General features: G+C 42.6%; 1 protein-coding gene across 4 annotated transcripts in view; it reads right to left on the bottom strand.

Moving 5' to 3' along the window:
- Nucleotides 1-22184, bottom strand: part of Cbx1 (chromobox 1) — a 29341-nt gene that overhangs the window by 2767 nt on the left and 4390 nt on the right. For 2 of the 4 annotated variants that reach the window (XM_008838276.3, XM_029566057.1), the window contains exons 2-4: nt 4945-5121; nt 3553-3730; nt 2282-2376 (exon numbers count right to left, since the gene is read on the bottom strand). In XM_008838276.3, coding sequence (XP_008836498.1) covers nt 2282-2376; nt 3553-3730; nt 4945-5084 — 413 coding nt within the window. In that variant the 5' untranslated portion in view covers nt 5085-5121. Of the gene's footprint in view, nt 1-2277; nt 2377-3552; nt 3731-4944; nt 5122-22184 lie in introns of those variants that run through there. The other 2 variants (XM_008838277.3, XM_029566058.1) reach the window with 2 other exon arrangements.

The raw sequence follows: 22184 nt of genomic DNA on the forward strand, positions 1-22184 counted from the left end.
AGACTGCAACCTCACTTTTTTTTCTTTTTTTGGTTTTGTTTTGTTATCTGAGGTGAGGTCTTAATCTATGTTCCAAGTTGTCCTGAAACTCAGCATATAGTCCAAGATGGGCAATCCTCCTGCCTTAGTCTCCCTAGTGCTGAAATTACAGATGTGGAATACTATGCTGGCTGTTTTTTGTTTTTGAAACAAGGTCTCACTCTCGCCCAGGCTGTCTTCAAACTTGTGATCCTTCTGCTGCTACCTCTTGAGCACTGGAATTATAGGTGTGCATGACCACATTTGACCAGGAATGCAATCTTATAAAATATGGAGATGCTATGATAACCATACTGGTCATGTGCAAAAAAAATGCATACTAGCCACACTTATTATATCCTACTATCCATTTTTTTTTTTTTTCTCATAGGCACTATCTTAAAAATGCACTTATGACCAGGCGTGGTGGCACACGCCTTTAATCTCAGCACTCAGGAGGCAGAGGCAAGTGGATCTCTGTAAATTCAAGGCCAGCCTAGTCTACATAGTGAATTCCAGGACAGCTGGGGCTACAAGGAGACCCTGCCTCAAAAAGATCCCCCCAAAAAAGTACTTATGTGTCAGACATGGTGGCGCACGCCTTTAATCCCACACTTGGGAGGCAGAGGCAGGCAGATCCCTGTGAGTTCAAGATCAGCCTGGTCTACATAGTGAGTTCTAGGCCAGCTGTAGTTATAGGAAAACCCTGTCTCAAAAAGACCAAAACCAAAAAGCACTTATGTACTTTTCTAGGCTAGGCATGTACACACACCTCTAGTGTGCACCTTTAATCTCAGCACACTGGAGGCAGAGGCAGGCAGGTCTAAGACAGAAGCCAACCTGGTCTACACAGCAAGTTCCAGGCCAGCTGGGGCTACAGGGAGACCATGCCTCAAAAAGGAAAAAAAAAAAAAAATTACTTTTTTCCTTTAAATTGGAGTAAATAAGCTAAAAGAGGGTCAGAGTCAATAAATACCAATGGAACACACAGGAACAGGCAGTTGGTTAATTGTGATAAAGGCCTTCAGCTCTACTGAAGTTAAGCCTCTTCAGCTATCATCTAGGGACGAATTGGTATAGATATGAGTTCAGAGAAGTTTCTAGTTTCTAGACCGATGAAAGGACAAAGTACCAAGAATACTGTTTTAAGGGACTGGTGAGATGGCTCAGCAGTTAAGAGCACTGGGTGTTCTTGCATAGGACCTAGGTTCAATTTCCAGCACCCACATGGTGGCTAACAACCATCCCACACAACATGGTACACCTACCTACATGTAAGCAATTCACTCATATACATAAAAATAATAAATAAAATATTTTTAAAAATACTGGCAATGGCTTAGAATCATTCTTCCTAGCTTGGCACGGTGGCATGGGCCTTTAATCTCAACACAGGAGGCTAAGGCAGGAGGAGTGAGAGTTCAAGGCAAGCCCAGGCTACACAGTAAAACTGTTCCAAAACAAAACAAAACAAAAGGAAAATTACATTTACTAACTTCAACTGTCCTTCATTAAGAGGTTTCAAAGTATTGTCACATGCTGCCTAATAATGTTCTGGCCCCCAAATGGACAAACATATGATAGTGGTCCCATAAGATTATAATACAGCTGAAAAATTCCCATTACCAGTGACAGTGTGATACATACTGCTTATACCAATTTACTGTGCTGGCAGTCATATTCAAACACAGCAAATACAATTATGCTCAGTAGGTGATACTTGATAGTGGTAATAAATGAATAAACCTGTGACCCCACTTCTACTCATGACACGTCTGTGTTATTACCACTAGTATTTAGAACAGAAAAGGGGGGGCTTATGTTCAGTAACAGTAAACGGGTCTTGCTGACCCCTGCTGGCTGATTTTGAAATTGCAGACTCTACAAAAGAAACTCTACAAATTCTCTCCTATTTCTGAAGCCTCATCTTTACTTACTAAGGAGGTGGTAGAAAGGAGGATGGTCCAATCACATTTCAAAAATGTATTCTTTGCCTAACAGAACTGAAATGTGATTTCTCTCCACAACCTCTCCCACCTTTAAAAAAAAAAGTGGGCAAAGATCTGAGAATCCTAAGGGCCCCTACCTGTAACTCATGAGTCCAGGTTGGTAGTCAAGTCGAGGGTCACTATCGAAGGACTATGTCATCTTAAAGATTTCACACCTGGGCGACTGGAATTTCGAAGGTCCAGCTTGTTTCCTCTGGCATAGAACAGATGGGAGAAGGGAAAAGGCAACCACACATAGCCACTGGCAGACTCACCATTTCATCAGGAACATGAGCTCTCCACTGGAGTCTGTGGCTCCAATAATCCGCTCTGGCTCCAAACCCCGGGCAAAGCCTCGTGGCTTTTCTGACTATAAAAACCAGATGGGCAGAAGAATTTTATTTACATGGAACTGTTAATATAATGAAACCATTCCTGTGTTTCTAATAAATGCAATCTCAAACTTTTTTTGCCAATATTTCATTAATACTTTGGCTCCAAGTGCCAGGCCTGTTATAATCCTTGAGTGATCATTCCATCCAAGTTTGAAGTACACAAAGTCCTCCCATCACGAAAAGGAACACATATATCAGGTAAAACAAATGCTTACAACTGTCTTTAAAGTACTAAATAAGTCAAAACAGCTACCTCCGAGCTATAATGATCAAAGTACTGAAAGCTATCCATTTATAGGAAATGAACTGACTTGCACGCCCATATCTAACACATGTTACACATATTATTCCTGTACTGTGTATAAAAAGTAAGATTAGTCACTTCACAAGAATAAGGGCTGCTGAGATGGCTCAGTGGGGTAAAGGTTCCTGCCTCTAAGCTGATGACCTGAGTTCAATCCCCAGGACTCATGGTAGAAAGAAAGAACTTTGCAAATTATCCTCTGACCTCCTAAATAAATGTAATTAGAAAAGTAGCAGCAGCTCTAAATCCTTTTTGTTTTGTTGAGACAAGGTCTGTCATTGCTCAGGCTGGCCTTGTACTCTTGATCCTCCTGTTACCCTTGACCCCTGATGGTTGGAATTACAAGTATGCACAACATGGTTGGCTCTGGCATCCTTTGTTAAGCATTAGCTTATTTCTGAAGGACAAGAGAGGAAACAGCTTCTGAGATTCTAAAGGCAGAAAGCTGGGCTCTGATAGTGGTTCATGCCTGTAATCCCAACACTTTGGAGGCTGAAGTAGAAGGATTGCCATAAGTTAGAGGCCATAAGTTAGAGGCCAGCCTGGGCTACATATTGAATTAGAGGGTAGCAGACTTCAGTATAAGACCTCATCTAAAATGAAAAGACAGTAGAGTGTGGTGGCACCTGCCTTTAATCCCAGCAAAGGCAGGTGGATCTCTGAGATTGAGGCCAGTCTGGTCTATATAGCAAGTTCAAAGATAGCTGGGGCTACAGGGAAACCCTATTTCAAAAAAAAACAAAACAGCAGCAGCAACAACAAAACAAAAACCCCGCTTAAATGATCTGGCCTTTGGCTTGACAGTATTATGAATTCTGGGCTGGTGAAAATTCTTCTTTAACATTACCTCCTCTTTCTTCTTCTTTGGTTTGCTCTCTTCTCCCTTATCTTCAGAATCAGAATCAGCTTTGCGCTTGCCTCCCTCGGATTTATCTGTTTCGTGTGCTGTTTTCTGTGACTGTAGAAACTCAGCAATGAGGTCAGGGCAATCCAGGTTCTCTTCTGGTTCCCATGTGTTGTCCTCACTGAAACCAGAAGACACAGAAGTGTCACAGTCAGAGTATGCATAGTTATACTAAGGATAAGCACAGGAGAAAGGAGCCAGCTAGTCTTGGAAAAGAGAAGATAAATTATAATGAATAGCTAGATGATTATTATTATTTTTTGGTCTTTGAGTCAGGGTCTCCCGGTAGCCCCAGCTGGCCTGGAACTCACTATGTAGACCAGGCTGGCCTTGAACTCACAGAGATCTGCTTCCCCCTGCCTTCCAAATGCCAGGTTTAAAGCCATGCACAACTACACCCAGCAAAAAGCTACATTTTTATCCAAGACCAAAACGCTGAGAAAGATGAAATTTCCTAGAGTGCTGAGAAATTAAAAACAAAAAACAAAAAACAACAAATCACACTGATGGCTTAGAAACTTGGCTGCCTTTAAGGGAAAGATTACTTTGCAAAAGTGGACTGATCTATACAAAACTGCCCCCCAGAAATTACTGTCTTGGGGTGGTGAGATGCATGACTCAGTGGGTAAAGGTGCCTGACAACCTGATTTTTGATCCTTGGGACCCACATGGTGGAAACAAAGCATCAATTCCCTCAAGATGTCCTCTGACCACCAAATGTGTGGTATGGCACATGCATACTCACATACACATACATTAATATATTTCTTTGGGACTGGAGAGATGGCTCAGTGAGTAAGAGCACTGGCTGATCCTGTAGAGGACCCAGGTTCAATTCCCAGTACCCACATGGCGGCTAAAAACCATCCTAACTCCAGTTCCAGGGGATGTGACACCCTCTTTTGGCCCCTGAGAGCACTGCATGACACAGGTGCACTTATACACATGCAGGCAATACACTCGTACACATAAGATTAAAAAAAATTTTCATAGCTGGGCATGGTGGTACACGCCTGTAGTCCCAGCACTTGGGAGGCAGAAGCAGGCAGATCTCTGTGAGTTCAAGGCCAGCCTGGTCTACAGATTGAGTTCCAGGACAGCTGGGGCTATAGGGAGACCCTGCTTCAAAAAGACAAAAAAAAAAAAAAATTTTTTTTTTTTCTTTAAGTCACTGTCTTGTGTTGAGACAGTACTCTGCAAGTAGGTCCTTCCTCATCATAAGCCATGAAGGCCAGGGCTGAATCAAGGCATAGCCATCACAGAACTGGTGGCATGCACATCATGACTCCTAATAAACAGTTAGTGACTGAATTTATCTGTGTCAAAGAAACTTACTCTGAGAAACCCTTCCACTTCAGAAGGTATTCCACTTTGCCCTTGACAACTCGTCGATCGAGAACTTTTTCCACCACATACTCCTCTTCCTCTTCTTCTAACACCTCCTCCACTTTCTTCTTGTTTTGTTTCTTCCCCATAGTACCCGCCAGCTTTCTGGTATAAAGGGTGACGCTGCTAAAATAATAAAAAAGGCATCAGGTGCATTTACTGGTTAGACAAATACTTGGATGGTCAGAAAACCAGGACGCCATAGATGACTTTGATACTGTATGCTGCATATAATGTTCTGTTTATTCACCCCAATTCATAACAGCTTTCTGATGTCTGTTGAAAAGTTAGCCCCAACTATGAGTCTCACAGCAAAATGAGTTTCTTCCTCCCATGCCAATGCATCCCTTTTGGACAAGGATTTACTCTATGAAGCCCAGACTGGTCTCAAATGTATGAACCTCTGGTCTCAGCCTTCTAAGTGATGTGATTATAGCTGTGTACCACAATGCCTGGCCAGAATGTCTGTGTTCTTATGTATCTATTTAAAACTTTATTCTAGTGCCAGGTACCTGCCTTTAGTTCCAGCGCTTGGGAGGCAGAAGGCGGCAGATCTCTGAGTTCAAGGCTAGCCCGGTTTACATAGTGAGTTCCAGGGTAGCTGGGACTACAGGGAGACCCTGTCTCAAAAAGACCAAAAACAAAAACAAAAGCAAACCCTTTAACCACATAGTACCTCTAATACTCTATTAAATTAAAAAAAAAAAAATTCTTTTACAAATACCTAACAAAGTGAAATAATTCTCTGACTTAGAAGTTTTAATATTCTATAGATATTTTCTTTTTTATCATAACACTGGACTTGAACTTTTGTTTTTGGTCTTTTTGAGACAGGGTCTCCTTGTAGCCCCAGCTGGCCTTGTAGACCAGGCTGGCCTTGAACTCAGAGATCCACCTGTCTCTGCCTCCCAAGTACTGGGATTAAAAAGGTATGCGCCACCATGCCCGGCCTTAATTTTATGTGTATGCATGTATTACCTGCATGTAGCTAAGTGCACCCATGTGATGCAGTGCCCTCGGAGGACAGAGGAGGCTGTCGGATACCCTGGAACTGGAGTTATGGACAGTTGTTAGCTGCCATGTGGGTGCTGAGATCCAAACCCGGGTCTTCTGCAAGAACAACCAGTGTTCTTAATCACTGAGCCATCTCTCCAGCCCCTGGGCTTGAACTTTTATTGCAGGATACAGCTTGCTTTATTAAGCATCTAGTTTTTCTTTTTGTACACAGATATAGAATCCACTCTGCACCATTAAAACAATCTTCATGAAAATTCTTTTCTTTTTCTTCTTCTTTAAAAGATGGGGTCTCAGCCAGGGTCGTTGGCACACACCTTTAATCCCAGCACTCAGTAAGCAGAGGGCAGGTGGATTTCTGAGATTAAGATCTAGGTTCAGTTCTCAGCAACCATTTGGCAACCAACAACCATCTACAACTTCAGTTCCAGGGGATCTGACGCCCTCTTCTGGCCTCCACGGACACTGCATGGCACGGTGTACTCACATGCAGATACAGCACTCATACACATTAAAAACATTTTTTTATTATTGTGTTTATGTGCGTATACAGCACACATGTGGAGGTCAGAAGACAACTTTGTACAGTCAATTCTCTCCTGACACTTTTATGTGCTTTACCTGCTGAGTCATCTCATCAATCCCAAATTTATTCTTTTTTTGGATCTTTTTGAGACAGGGTCTCCCTGTAGCCCCAGCTTGCCTTTACCTCACAGAGATCCATCTACCTGCCTCTGCCTCCAGAGTGCTGGGATTACAGGTGTGTGCCACCACACCCCAACACAAATTTATTCTTTTTAAAAAATACATTATCAAAGTTGGTGAGATGGCTCAGTGAGTAAATAAAAGTGCTTGCCACCAAGCCTGATCCCCTGAGTTTGGTCCCCAAGACTCACATGGTGGAAGAGAACAAATTGCCACAAGTTGTCCTCTGACCTCCACATGTGCATGCTCTGACACATATACACACACAGTAAAAATAAATAAATAAATGTTTTAAAAAAGAGAAAAATCGCCAGGCATGGTGGTGCATGCCTTTAGTTCTAGTACTTGGGAGGCAGAGGCAGGCAGATCTCTGTGAGTTCAAGGCCAGCCTGGTCTACATAGTGAGTTCCAGGCCAGCTGGGGCTACAGGGGGACCCTGTCTCAAAAAGACCTAAAAAAAAAAGAGAGAGAGAGAGAGAGAGAGAGAAGAATCAGAAAAGAGGCTATATAGGGAGTTAGAGACTGCACAATTCGTTCTTTTATGTTGAGAAGTTGAAGCTGCTTTTGGCTGATGAAAATCCCCAAATGGGGCTGTGGAACTAGGGGATATAGCTCAGCTGGTAGAGTGCTTGTCTAGCTCAATGAAGCCCTAAGTTTGATTCCCAACTTGGCATAAACCTGATGTGGTAGTGTATGCCTATAATCCTAGCACTTGGAGGAAGCAGGAAGATCAGGAGATCAAGGTCATCCACGTCTACATAAGACTGTTTCAGAAAGAGAGGAAAAAAAAATAACAAAAAAAAAAACCCCACAACACACACACTCATCAGTATAAGTAATATTTTTCCAGTACCAACGTTCTTTTTACCTACAAATCTATTTAGTTCATCTAATTCTGACTTTTAAAGTAGGCTTTAAGTGCCGGGCATGGGAGTGCAAGCCTTTAATCCCAGCACTCAGGAGGCAAAGGCAGGTGGTTCTCTGTGAATTCGAGGCCAGCCTGGTCTCCATAGAGAGAATCCAGGCCAGTTGGGGCTACAGAGAGACCCTGTTTCAAAAAGACCAAAAAAGGGCTAGAGAGATGGCTCAGCAGTTAAGAGCATTGACTGCTCTTGTAGAGGACCTGGGTTTGGTTCCCAGCACCCACATGGCAGCTACGAACCATCCTTAACTCCAGTTCCAGGGGAATCCAAAGCCCTCTTCTGATCTCCGAGGCACTGCATGACATAGGTGCACTCACATACACACAGGCAATACACTTATACACATAAAACAAAAATATTTTTTAAAAAGTAGGCTTTAAAACCTTAAAATTACCAATGTGTGTCAGTAGATGGCACTCTAAGATATCAATAAAACAAAAGGAGTCAACATGAACTGGCTAAAATCTTATAAATGAATGGATCACAACTACCCAGTATGAGAAGATGGGCCAGGTGTGGTGACACAGGCCTATAATCCCACACTTTTGGGGATGAAGGCAGGAGGATCAGGAGTTCAAGGCTAGTTGGGCTAGAGTAAGAGACCTTGTCCTAACCCTTTAACTCTCTCTTCCCCCAAAGAACATAACATGGCAGAGGAAAGAGCTATTACTTTGCATTATTTTAACTACCAATTTGGGATTAGACTGGTATTCCCGTTGTCCTGGGGAAAAAAGTTTAGTATCTAAGTAGAAATTCTCTCTCTTTGACTGAATCTTATATATATGCTGTTATTTCCGAAATATATGTATCTGTGATAGTTAAAATCATTAAAATATAATTTAAATTAGTTACATTAAGATAGAACAGTTAGTGAGGCATAGTGGTGTATACCTTTAGGCCCAGTACTCGGGAGGCAGAGGTAGGTGAAGTGTGGTGAGTTCAAGGCCAGTCTGGTCTACAGATTGAATTCTAAGCCAACCAGGGATACACAGTGAGACCCTGGTCTCAAAAAAAGAGGGAGAGAAGGAGAGGAAGAGAGAGAAAGAGAACAGCTGAACAATAATAGAACAATTAAAACTATCTTTTTGTTTTGATACAGGGTCTCCCTGTAGCCCCAGCTGTCCTGGAACTATGTAGACCAGGCTGGCCTTGAACTCACAGAGATCTGCCTGCCTCTGCCTCCCCAGTGCTGGGATTAAAACTATTATCTTAATAAAAGTTATCTCTTTGGGGGTCAGAGGAGAAGCTGACTCCTTAATACTTGAGAACTGGCATATATAGGTACAGCTGTACATTATATAAACTACAACAAACCTTTCATAACTATCAGGATTACCATTTATTTTTATTGTTATGCCTTAATGTATATAAATGTATAAATGTACCATGTTGTACAGTGCCCATGGAGGACAGAAGGCATAAGAACTAGAAATGGAGTTATGGACAGTTGTTAGCCATCATGTATGTGGGCGCTGGGATTCAAACCCAGGTCTTCTGCAAGAATAGCCTGTGCTCTTAACCTCTGAACCATTTTGGGCGAGAGCAGAGGCAGGTGGATCTCTGTGAGTTCCAGGCCAGCGCCTAGTCTACATAGTGAGTTCCAGGCCAGCTGGGGCTATAGGGAGACCCCATTTCAAAAAGACCAAAAAAAAAAAAAAAAAAAAAACCCCAGAAAAAAACCCCAAAAAACCAAAAGAAAAAGAAATGGTTCCTGTCTTCCTGAATCTTACTGTCTATATAAGAAAAACAAATAAACAGAAAACCCTTTTTCCATTAAAGGTATTCTGAACTCTTATACAGTGTCATCAAAAAATGTTTTGGGAAGATGGGGGTATAGCTCAGTAATACAGTCCTTAGTTTGTATACATAAGGCCCTGGGTTCAACTCTCAGCACTTCATCAAAATAAAAGTGTCATAATTGGGGCAGGCTACAATATTGCCTGCCCATAATCTCAAGAGTCTAGGTAGGAAAGGCTAAGTCAAGAGGATTCCAAGTTCTGGGCAAGAACTTGTTTCCACATAAACACAAAGATTTGGTTTTGTTTTTAAAACTGTATTACCGGGCCTGGCATGGTAGCACATACCTTTAGTCCCAGCACTCGGGAGGCAGAGGCAGGCGGATATCTGAGTTCAAGGCCAGCCTGGTACATAGCAAGTTCCAGGTCAGCTGGGGCTACAGAGACCCTGTCTCAAAAAGGCAAAAAAAAAAAAAAAAAAAAAATTGTACTACTGAGATAGAAAGACGGCTCAGCAGTTAAGAGCACTGGTTCCTCTTGCAGAGGACCCAGGTTTGGTTCACAGCACCCACATGGCAGCTAACAATCATCCACGACTCCAGTTCTGAGGGAATCCGGCACCCTCTTCTCACCTCCAAGGGCATTGTATGACACAGGTGAACTTACACATATTCAGGCAATACGCTCATGCACATAAAATTAAAAATAAAATTAATTAATTAATTAATTAATTAATTAATTTATTTATTTATTGTCTTTTTGAGACCAATTGGGTCTCCCTGTAGCCCCAGCTGGCCTAGAGCTTGCTATGTAGACCAGGATGGCCCTGAACTCACAGAGATCCACCTGCCTCTACCTCCCCAGTGCTGGCATTAAAGGCATGTGCCACCATGCCTGGCTAAAAAGATAAAAATTTTTTTAAAAAGTTAAAAATTATATTACTGGGCTGGAGAAATGGCTTAGTGGTTAAGAACACTGGTTGTTCTTGCAGAAGACCCAGATTTGAATGCCAGCACCCACATGGCAGCTAACAACTGTCTGTAACTCCAGTTCCAGGGGATCCAATGGCTTCTTCTGTCCTCCGTGGGCATTACACGACACGGGTGCACTTACCTACATGCAGGCATAACACTCATACACATAAAATGAAAATAACAAAAAAATAAAATATTAAAAAAAATTGTATTACTGTGTGTGTGTGATGTATGTGAATGCATGTGGGCCATGGTGTGGTAGGTCAGAGGACAACTTTCATGGAGTTGGTTTTCTCTTTCCAACATGGGTTCTTGGGATGGAATTCAGGTTGTCAGGCTTGCACTTCTGAACATTCTCAATGGCCCTGTTTTTCTTTTTACTAATTTGAGCTATCTTGCAGGCAAGGATGATCTTGAACTTTCTGGAGTACCAGGATTACAGACTTATAGATATATTACCACCACATCCAATTTTATGCAGTGCTGGGGTTCAAACCCAAGGCCTCCTGCATACTAAGCAGATATTCTACCATCAGAGCTACCCCTCTAGCCCAAAAGCTGTAATTCTTAACTAAAAACCTTTTTATTAATCATTGTGAGTGCAGCTGATTTAAAGCTTTGGTTTTTAGTGGCCCAAACTAAGACTTTTGAGTCTTCTCAACTGACAAGTGCCAGATGGTACAGATTTTTTGAAGCTGAACTTCTGGCAAGCTGAGAGAAGTGGTACTCTCAGCTGCTCAGGAAGCTGAGGCATGTGGACTGTGAAGGAGGCCAATTAGGATGAGAGGATTGTTGTGTTCAAGGCTAGCCTAGACAACATGAGTAAGAACCTGTTTCATAAGAAAAAAAAATCGGGGGTGGGGGGTGGGGTAGAGAGATGGCTCAGTGTTAAGAGCACTGATTGCTCTTGCAGAGGACCCAGGTTCAGTCCCCACCACCCACATTCAGCTAACAACCATCTGTAACTCCAGTTCTAGGGGATCTGATACTCTCTTCTGACCTCCGAGAATACTACATATGACATGGGCGCACTTACATATATGCAGGCAATACACTCATACACATAAAATAAAAATAATAAATTAAGGGGCCGGAGAGATGGCTCAGTGGTTGGGAGCACTGACTGCTCTTGCAGAGGACCAGGGTTCAGTTCCCAGCACCCACATGGTGGCTTCAAACCATCCTTGACTCTACTTCCAGGAAAATCCGAAGCCCTCTTCTGACCTCTGGGGCATCGCACGACACAGGTGCACTAACATACATGCAGGCAATACACTCATGCACATGGAATAAAAATAAAATATAAAAATTTTTTTAAATTAAAAAAAAAAAGAAAAATCAGGGGGTAGGAGGTGTGGTTCAGCTGCATAGGTGATGCTTAAAGTTCTGGAATTGATGCCCAACACTACAAAGAACCAAAACATACTTAGCAAGATTAGGAATGACTAAGCCAATGAATGTATGATTATCTTTATGCTTGTATTTTCTGAGATGGGGGTAGGGTGGGGGGTGACCTATGTAGCCCAGGGTAGCTTGGACTTATGATCCTCTCACCTCGACCTGTGGATTACAAGTATGCACCAGCACATCTAGCTTGAAAATCACTTTTCATTAGTGTCTCAACAAATCCAGAAATAGTATAAATGTACTTCTTATAAGAAAAGAAGGAATACTGTTGTGATTTTTCTCACCAACCTTCCCAGGGCTTTTACATGCAGAAACTGGAGAATTATATAGAGGAGGGCCAGCAGACCTAATGACCTCTCAGGTCCATCTCTGGATCCCACAAAGTGTCAAGAGAGAAGCAACCCTGGAGAGTTGTCTTCTGACCTCCACATGTGTACTGTGGCATACCTGGACACATGCATGGGTACGTGTACATACACGCACATGCGCGTGCGCACACACACAAATTTTTTTAAAATTGTATGAAGAATGCTTGGCTTTTCTCTTTCAGGTATTATAGATTAAATCGAGGGGCTTGCATATGCAAGGTGAGAGAGGCGCTTCTAAGCCCCTTTTAGTTTTAGACAGGGTCTTGCTAAACTGCCCAGTGGGCCTTGTAGTTGCAATCCTCCTATCTCTGCCTCCAGAATAGCTGGGATGATAGGCATGTACTGAGTGCTCCAAAAATTATTTTTACACTTACTGATTTGTGTGTGTGTGTGTGTGTGTGTGTGCGTGTGGTGTATCAGACACAAGACTAAGCATTTTGTTTTTGAATAGTTTGCACTGAGAAAGGATGTAAGAAGAATCTATGAAGACACTGTGGGCATATGGCTAGGAAGATATCTCAGTTGATAAAGTGCTTACCATTGGCAAGCATGAGGCCCTGAACTGGATCCCCAGAAGCCTTGTAAAAAGTCAGGAGTGGGGGCTGGAGAGATGGCTCAGTAGTTAAGAGCACTGACTGCTCTTTCAAAGGACCCGGGTTCGATTCCCAGAACCCACATGGCAGTTACAAATCGTCCTTAACTCTAGTTCCAGGGGAATCCAACACCCTCTTCTGACCTCTGAGGTACTGCACAATGCGGGTGGACTCACATACATGCAGGCAATACACTCATACACATTAAAAAAAAAAAAAAAAAAAAGTCAGGAGTAGTAGTGTTGCTTTTAATCCCAGTGCTGGGAAGGCAGAGACAAGTGGATTCCTAGGACCCTCTGGCCAGCCTACTAGGTGAGCACCAGGCCAATGAGAGACTATCTCAAAACAAAAACAAAGTAGAGAGCACCTGAGAAATTACATCCAAGGTTGACTTATGGCCTCTACACATGTACATATGTTCACATATGCACACACATGTACAGTGAGAGCTACCCAACAATTTTCAGGATACCAATTTCTGGCTGGCTTAAAAAAAAAAAAAATCCAATTTCAAAGCTGGACACAGTGGCTCACAATGATAATCTCAGCACCTGGGTGGGAGGTTGAGGCATGAGAACTGCTATAAGCTTGGGGCCAGACTGGGTTACAAAGTCAGACCTGTCTCAGAAAACAAAACAAAACAGCAACAAAAACAGGCAGAAATATTAGAAACTAACCAGCAGGGGTTCTAAGTAAATGCTATTCTGAAGTACTTAGAATGCTGGTCTTAGCCTGGGATCTAAGATCAGTAGTATAGTGCTTGTCTAACCTAAGTTTGCTCCCTAGTACTTAAAAATAAGTGTGGCTAGTAAGATAGTCATCTTTACTAAAGAAGAATCCATATGAAAATAGGAAACTGAAGCAGAATTTCACGTTGCAAGTCAGTCTTATCTGACTGGTAATATATAATTATATATTCACATTCAACTACAAAAGTATACATATTTAATCAAAGTTCCCTGGCCCACCAACTGGACATGGTGGCACACACCTGTTACTGAGGCAGGAAGAAACAGGAAGACCTCCACAAGTTCATGGCCAGTTTGGTCTATATAGTAAGCTACAGGCTAGCCAGAGCTACATAGCAAAAATACAAGCTGTGTAAACAAGACAACCCGAGTTTAGATTCCTGGAACCCACATAAAAAAGCAGAAGAGGAGTTGGAGAGATGGCTCAGCAGTTAAGAAAACTGACTGTTCTTGCAGAACACCCGGGTTCAAATCCCAGCACCCACATGGCAGCTAACAAATGTCCGTAACTCCAGTTCCAGGGGATCCAACAGTCTCTTCTGTCCTCTGCGTGCATTGTATGACATGGGTGTACTTACCTACATGCAGGTGTAACACTCATACACATAAAATAAAAATAATTTTAAAAATATAAAAAAGTAGAATAGGCGGCACATTTCTGTAATCCTAGCATTCATACAGAGAAATGGGAAATGGAGACAAAATTGCTGGGAAGTTCCCAGGCCAGCTAGCTTGAGTATGAAATGCAACAGAAAAAGCCTATCTCAAGCAAAACAGAAGAACCAATTCCTAAAAGTTGTCCTCTGACCTCCACACATGCCATGGCACAAATACACATGCATAAATAAATAAATAAATTAAATAAATAAATAAATAAATAAATAAAGTTCTCTGGGGGCACTGGATCCCCTGGATCTGGAATTAAGGAAGGGTGTTAGCTGCCATACGGGTGCTAGGAACCAAACCCAGGTCCTCTGGAAGAGCAGTAAGTACTCTTAACTACTGAGCCATCTCTTCAGTCCCCTCCAGCATGACTCTTAAAAAAATAATTTATTTTGAAAGCTGGGCATGGTGGTGCACGCTTTTAATCCCAGTATGTGGGAGGCAGAGGCAGGCAGATCTCTGTGTGTTCAAGGCCAGCCTGGTCTACATAGCAAGTTCTAGATCAGCTGGGGCTACAAGGAGACCCTGTCTCAAAAAGACCAAAAAAAGGGGCTGGAGAGATGGCTCAGCAGTTAAGAACACTGGCTGTTCTTGCAGAAGACCCGGGGTTCAAATCCCAGCACCCACATGGCAGCTAACAACTATCCGTAACTCCAGTTCCAGGGGATCTGATGGCCTCTTCTGTCCTCCATGGGCATTGCACGGCACGGGTACACTTACTTACATGCAGGCAACACACGCATACACATAAAATAAAAATAATAAAATATTTTAAAAATTAAAAAAAATTATTTTGTTTGAGTCCTGGGCATTCATGTGCCATGGTGTGCATGTGGAGGTCAGAGGACAACTTGTTGAGTCAGTTCTCTCCTTCCACCTAGTTTTTTACTTTTTTCTTGAGGGCAGGTCTCTCTCTTTTTTTCTTCTCTGTGTGTGTTTGTTCAAACTCACATGTGTTTTAAAGACAAGGTTTCACTATGTAGCTCCAGCTGGCCTTGAATTTAAGAGCTCTGCCTGCCTCTGCCTCTGGAGTGCTGGGATTAAAGGTGTGTGCCACCATGCCTGGCTTCTCTTTCTTGTTGCACTGTGTAATCCAGGCTAGCTGGCCCCTAGTTTCTGGGCAGTTCTGTTTCTACCTCTCAATTCCCTGTAGGACTGCTGCTAAGACAGATGTGTACACCATCAGAGCCTCTCTTTTACATGCACTGTACTCGGGTCCTCAGGCTTGTTGGCAGGCACTTTTACCTGCTGAGCTGTCTCTTCAGCCCCTAACTTGCTTTTTCATGAATTGCAATGAACATTGGACACTTTGTTTTTCTGAGACAAAGTCTCTCTTTGTCCAGGCTGGTCTTAAAACAATCCTACCTCAGGCTCCCAAGTGCTGGGATTAAAAGCATGAACCAGCATGCCTAAGATTTCCATTCCTTTGTGTGTGTGATATATATGTGTATACATGTTTGTGTATGTGCACATGTGCATGCAAGTCCCTGTGGAAGCAAGACATACAATGGTGTTTCTTCCTTGGTTTCTCTCTACCTTTTTTTTTTAAGTCTTTGAGATAGGATCTCCCTGTAGCCTCAGCTGGTCTAGAACTCAGAGATCCACTCACTTCTGCCTCTGGAGTGCTGGGATTAAAGGTGCAAGCCATCACACCTGGGTAGTCTACCTTTCAAAAAATTGTTTATGAGGGGCTGGAGAGATGGCTCAGAGGTTAACAGAACTGATTGTTCTTGCAGAGGACCCGGGTTCGATTCCCAGCACCCACATGGCGGCTACGAACCATCCTTAACTGCAGTTCCAGGGGAATCCGAAGCCCTCTTCTGACCTCTGTGGCACTGCATGACACGGGTGCACTCATATACATACAGGCAATACACTCATACACATAAAATAGAAATAAAATATTTTAAAAAATGTTTGAGTGTTTTGCCTGCATGTATATAAACGCACCATGTGCATGCAGTACCGGTGGAAGCCAAAAGAGGACATCAGATCTCCTGGAACTGTAATTACAGATGGTTGTTATAACATATGGGTGCTGGGAACTGAATCCAGGTCTCCAGCAAGAGCAGCCAGTGCTCTTATCTCTTGAGCCATCTTTCCAGTCCATTATTATTAATTATTATTATTGTTTTAGTTTTTTGAGACAGGCCTAGAATTCACTATGTAGATAAGGATGGCCTCAATCTCAGAGATCTACCTGCCTCTGCCTTGCGTCACCACACGAGGTCCTTATTATGTAAGATTCACCTTTTTATTTTTTATATATGAGCACCTGGTACCTATGGAGGCCAGATCTGCTGGAACTGGAGAGCTGGCTGTGAGCTGCCATGTGAGTGAACAGCAAATGCTTTTAACTGCTGAGCCATCTCTCCAGCCCCTCCACCTTATTTTTGAACCTGGAACTCAGATTTGTCCAGACTGGCTGGCCAGGGAGCTCAAGGGATTTTTTTTTCTCTACCCTACTCTGACTGCTCAGTGATGAGGAACTGAACTCAGGTCCTTAGGCTTGCATAGCAAGCATTCCTACTGAGCCATTTCCCCGGCCCCTATGATTTCCATTCTTACCTGCTGTTATTATATATTCAACTGTATGGACAAAGATGCTAGAACTCTAACAACTGCAACATCATTCAACCCAGACCTTTTTTTGTCTAACAACAAAAATTGGGGCTGGAGAGATGTTTTAGCAGTTAAGAGCACTTGCTGCTCTTCCATAAGACCTGTTTTTGGTTCCTAACACCTACATTGGGCAGCTTATAACCACCTGTAACTCCAACTCCAGGGTATCCAACACCCTCTTCTGTCCTCTGTAGGTGCACCTTCATTTACGTGTACATACACACATACGATAAAAAACCCCACTACATCTCAAAAAGTGGAAGCACAATACTTGAGGGATCTTCTTTTACCAGAAGAAAGTTAAAGACAAGGTCTGGAGAGATGGCTCAGTGGTGATGAACATCGGCTGCTCTTGCAAGAGGACCTGGGTTCAGTTCCCAGCACCCACATGGTGGCTAATAGCCATCCATAACCCCAGTTCTAGGGGATCTGACACCCTCTTCTGACTTCTGAGGGTATTGCATACATGGGTTCCTTTTATAATACATGCAGCCAATATATGTACACATAAAATAAAAATAAATTAGAGCTAGGCATGGTGGCACACACCTTTAATCCCAGCACTCGGAAGAGGCAGGCAGATCTCTGTGAGTTCAAGGCCAACCTGGTCTACATAGTGGGTTCTAGGCCAGCTGGGGCCATAGGGGGACCCTATCTCAAAAAAAACCAAAAAAAAAAAAAAAAAAGAATTAGAAAATAAACAATTTCTTTAAAGAGAGAGGAGGAAAAAAAAAAAAAAGCCAGAAAAGCCAGAAGCATATGTTTATTTCCTTTGTGGTTTGCTACTCAAAGACTTAAGTAAATGCCAAGAAAAAAAAGCAAATCAATATGGGGCAGTGGTACTGAGGATGCAGAGGTAGGGAGACTACTGCAAATAGGCTGGTCTACATAGGAAGCTTCAAGCTAGCCAAAGTTATCTAGCAAGATCCCATCTCAAAAAGCCAAAAACAAAACAAACAAAAACCTCGAAAACTGGCTTGACCAAAGTCTTCAAACTTTTCTTTCTCATACCTCTTGAAACAACTTTATGCCTATAAGTAGTCATATATATTTACTACGTAACTCAGTCTTCATCTATCAAACAGGTGTAAGACTCTAATGAGACTGGTGTGAAGTTAGCTGTGTGCTACAGCATCTAACTTTTTTTGGGGGGTGGGGGGTCTTTTTGAGACAAGGTTTCCCTGTAGCCGCAGCTGGTCTAGATTAGCTAATGGAGACCAGACTGGCCTCGAACACAGAGATCCACCCGCTTCTGCCTCCTGAGCGCTGGTACATCTAACTTTTTATGTGGGTTTCAAGTATTGAACTCCCTCCAAGCCACCTACCTGGCCCCTTTTTTGGTCTTTACTATCCCCCTATAGCTCCAGTTGCCTAGCACTCAATATGTAGACCAGGCTGGCCTCCATCTCAGAGACCTGCCTGCCTCTGCCTCCCAAGGGATTAAAGGTATGTGCCATGACCTTTTTAAAAGACATCATCCCTTGTGGGGCTAGAAAAATGATTCCGCATTTAAGAACACAGGCTCCTTTGGCAGAGGACCCAGGTTAAGTTCCTAGTACCCACATGGTAGCTAACAACCCTCTGTTGGATCCCCAGTTCCAGGGAATCCAATGCCCTCTTTTGGTCTCCATGGGCATTGCACAACAAGTGCACATACATATAAGTAGGCAAAACAGGCATACACATAAAAAGTAGAAAAAAAAAATTACAAAGTTCCTTGTAGCCCATTAGCCTCAAACTTACTACGTAGTCAAGGATGACCTTAAACTTCTGATCCTCCTCCTTTCACCTCCCAAGTGCTAAGATTACAGGTGTGTTTCCCGTTCATCAAAGCCCAAAGCTTTGTGCATGGTAGGCAAGCAGTCTATATCACTAATCCCTCAGGTTTTTATTTCACCTTAAAGCTTTGAAATACTTGCTTGAGGTATTACCGTGTCCTAAGATTTACCTGATTCCTGGGGTTGATTTACCTTTTAACCCCAAACTACCTATTGTTTAGTCATGACAACATACTCAAAAGGGATTAGCTAAGTTTCTCAACACGTCAGATAAAATTCAAAACTCATTCACAAAAGTTCGGAAGTACCTCAGTTGTAGAACAAGGTCTTTGGTTTGATCCTCAGCACTACAAGAAAGCAAAAAAATAAGCCAGGCTTGGTTGCTTGTACCTGTAATTCCAGTGTTTGGGAGGCTGGGGCAGGAGTATTGGCACTGGTTTCAGGCCAGTATGGGTTACAGAATGAGATCATTTCTCAAAAAACTTGGGTGGCAAAGGCAGGCAGGTCTCTCTCAGATGGAGACCAGCCTGGGCTACACAGTGAGTTCCAGCTGGGGCTACAGGGAAGCCCTATCTCAAAAAAACAAAAACAAAAAATTTGGCACAACTGTAATGCTAGAACTTTGAATGAAAGTAGAGGCAAGAGGATTAGGAGTTCAAAGTCAGTCAGCCTGGGCTACATGAGAGCTAGTCGCAAAAAGGAAGAAAACAAAATTTATTGTCTGGCACAAAATGTGTTCAGACACCATTTTCTATCTTCAGAGGAATTCAAAACCCAATGTTTCTCTAAACATGAAGTAATGGCTAGGCATGGTAGTGCACACCTGTGTTCTAGCCCTAGAGACCTATGGTAGATTATAAGCTTGGATAGCCTGGGATACAGTGACACCTGTTTTTAAAAAGGGAGGACTGAACCAGTCAGAGTGGCTCGTGCCATAATCCTAATATTTAGAGAGCTAAGACAGGAAGATAATTCATAAACTTGAGGCCAGCCTGGACTACAAAATGAGTGGGGAGGTGATGATGGCTGTGGATTTGCAAAGCCCTGTATTCAATCTGCAGCAGCCAACTACACACACACACACACACACACACACACACACCCATTACAAAACTGAAACTCCTACTCCTTCTTGCCGTGGATGTGGCACAAGTTCCTGTTTTTCACTCAAATTTTCCATCTGGAAAGCATTTGCTCCACAAACAGCCAAGATAACAAGCCAACTAAAAGCAGTTTAGAAACAAGACTAGTACCTGAATATACAGTGCTGCACATGCCTTCGCTTGTGTTTTGATTACTGGTGTGTAGTTGCCAATTATTATTTTTAAAATTCCTTCTCCATGTTTTTTTGTTTGAAGGTTTATTGATCATACTGGTTGCTTCCTAAAAAGCTAGCAGCTTTACACTTTTATCTACCCAAGGCATACAGCATTCATGAATTTGTACAGGGCTCAGAACTCCAAATGAGAAACAAAATGTTTTGGGGATCAGAGGGAAAGAAATATTTGGTTAGGTTGGGTGAGCTTTATGAAGGAAGTAACATTTAAACTGGGTCTTGAAGAAAGGGTAAGATTTTGACTATGAATGAATACACTAGGAGAGCCTGTTCATACAAAGCATTAACCTAGTCCGGGTGGTGGCACACACCTTTAATCCCAGGACTCAGGAAGCAGAGGTAGGCTGATCTCTGAGAGTTGGGAGGCTAGCCAGGTCTACATAGTGAGTTCCAGGCCAGCTGGGACTACAGGAAGACCCTGTTCAAAAGGAAACCCCCCCCCCCAAAAAAAAACAAACCCCACAACAACAAACACAAAGAGTTAACCTAGTCTGGAACTTTAAGGAAAGCCTTTAAAGAATGACATTTAAGCTAAGGAAATATGCTGGGTATGGTGACTTATGCCTGTAATTTCAACATTCAGAAGGTTGAGGCAGGAGAACTCTTTTTTAAGAGTTTAATCTCAGCATGTGCCACAGAGTGAGACCCTATCTTGAAAAACAAAACTAAAATAGCATTATGGCTTATACTTATAATCCTAATGGGTGAGGTAGGAGGATGGCCATCAGTAGGCGATGCTACAGAGTCCTGGGTGAGCCTAGGCCTCAAGACAAATAAAATCACTGGTTACTGTTGAGAATGAAATGGAAAATAGATTAGGAATTACCCAGGGAAGAAATAGTAATAACTTGGAATGCAGTGGTGGTAATGAGGCTTAAAAAAAGAATGAACTGGGCATGGTGGTATATGCCTTTAATCCCTGAACTCAGGAGTTCAGGCAGGCAAAAGTAGGTAGAAGTCTTGTGATTTCAAGGCTAGTCTGGTCTACACGGTGAGTTCCAGATCAGCCAGGAACTGTCTCAAACCCCCACCCCCCAAAAAGTATCAGTTTGGAGATAGTTATGATCTAAAATAAGGATGTGTGAACATTTGTAATTCCAGCACTTGAAGCTGAGGTAGGAAAAGAGTTCTAGGTCAGCCAGCAATATAATAAACAGCTGGTTCCAAAAGAAAACATGGAAAGAAGCAGAGGGAAGGGGGTTATCATTTAGTAATTAAGACCATTGTTCATTTAACTGGTGATTGGCTAGGGGAAATGTATACATAAAAGCTGAGCCCAAACTCACAACCTCCATACAGAACTTTTAGGTCACCAAAACTGTTTTTCATACTTACACAGGTTTTCAAAGTCTTTTTTTTCCCCCACAAACACATTATTTTTCTATCTATTATATTTTGCTTCCCTGCCTCTTTTAAAGTTCTCTTCCTTTTGCCATTTACTACACTAGCTTTGTTTTAATTTCCTGCCCAAGGTAGATGAAAAGAAATCTTGCACTGTAGGTTTCTTGGTTAGCTGGTTGGTTTGGGAGTGTTTTGTGCTAGGGATTGGACCTAGGGCCTCTGAGTATGCTAGGCCAGCCCTTTTTTTGGGGGGGGGTGTTTTTGAGACAGGGTCTCCCTGTAGCCCCAGCTGGCTTGGAACTCCCTATGTAGACCAGGCTGGCCTCGAACTCACAGAGCTATAGATATCCGGCTAGGCCAGCACTTTTATCACAGAGCTACATCCCCTCTTTTACTTTTTGTTTTGAGACAGGGTGTCACTAAGTTGCCCAGGCTGGCCTTGGACTTGTGATCTTCCAGAATAGCTAGTATTAACAGGCCTGCACCACAGGTTTGTGAAATTCGGTTTTTCATTTTCTGGCAGCTCTGTTATCTTAAGTCTTCATGGAGAATGAGATCTTAGTATTTTCTGTATTTAATACAGAGAGAGCAAACTATGGTGGTAGCTCATGCCAACATCTGAGAGGCTGAGGCAGGAGGACCACGGTGGGTTCAAGGCCACCCTGGGCTGTTACATAGTTTCAGGACAGCCTGGCTACAAAGTAAGTCTCAAAAAACCAAAACCAACACTCGGGAGGCAGGTGGATCTCTGTGAGTTCAAGGCCAAGGCCAGCCAGGTCTACATAGTGACTGCCAGGTCAGATGGGCTACAGAGAGGCCCTGTCTCAAAAAGACCAAAAACAAACAAACAAACAAAACAAAACAAAAAATTCAGAGACAGCACATAAAATCTGAGGATGGGACAAGTATGCCAAAGTCAACTATTTTTACTTTGCCACTAAGACAAACTGAGTGTGTATTAGTAAATTCTGTTGGCTAAT

The sequence above is a fragment of the Nannospalax galili genome, unplaced genomic scaffold, assembly GCF_000622305.1.
Source record: "Nannospalax galili isolate Female #2095 unplaced genomic scaffold, S.galili_v1.0 scaffold95, whole genome shotgun sequence".
In the NCBI taxonomy this organism is placed as follows: domain Eukaryota; kingdom Metazoa; phylum Chordata; class Mammalia; order Rodentia; family Spalacidae; genus Nannospalax; species Nannospalax galili.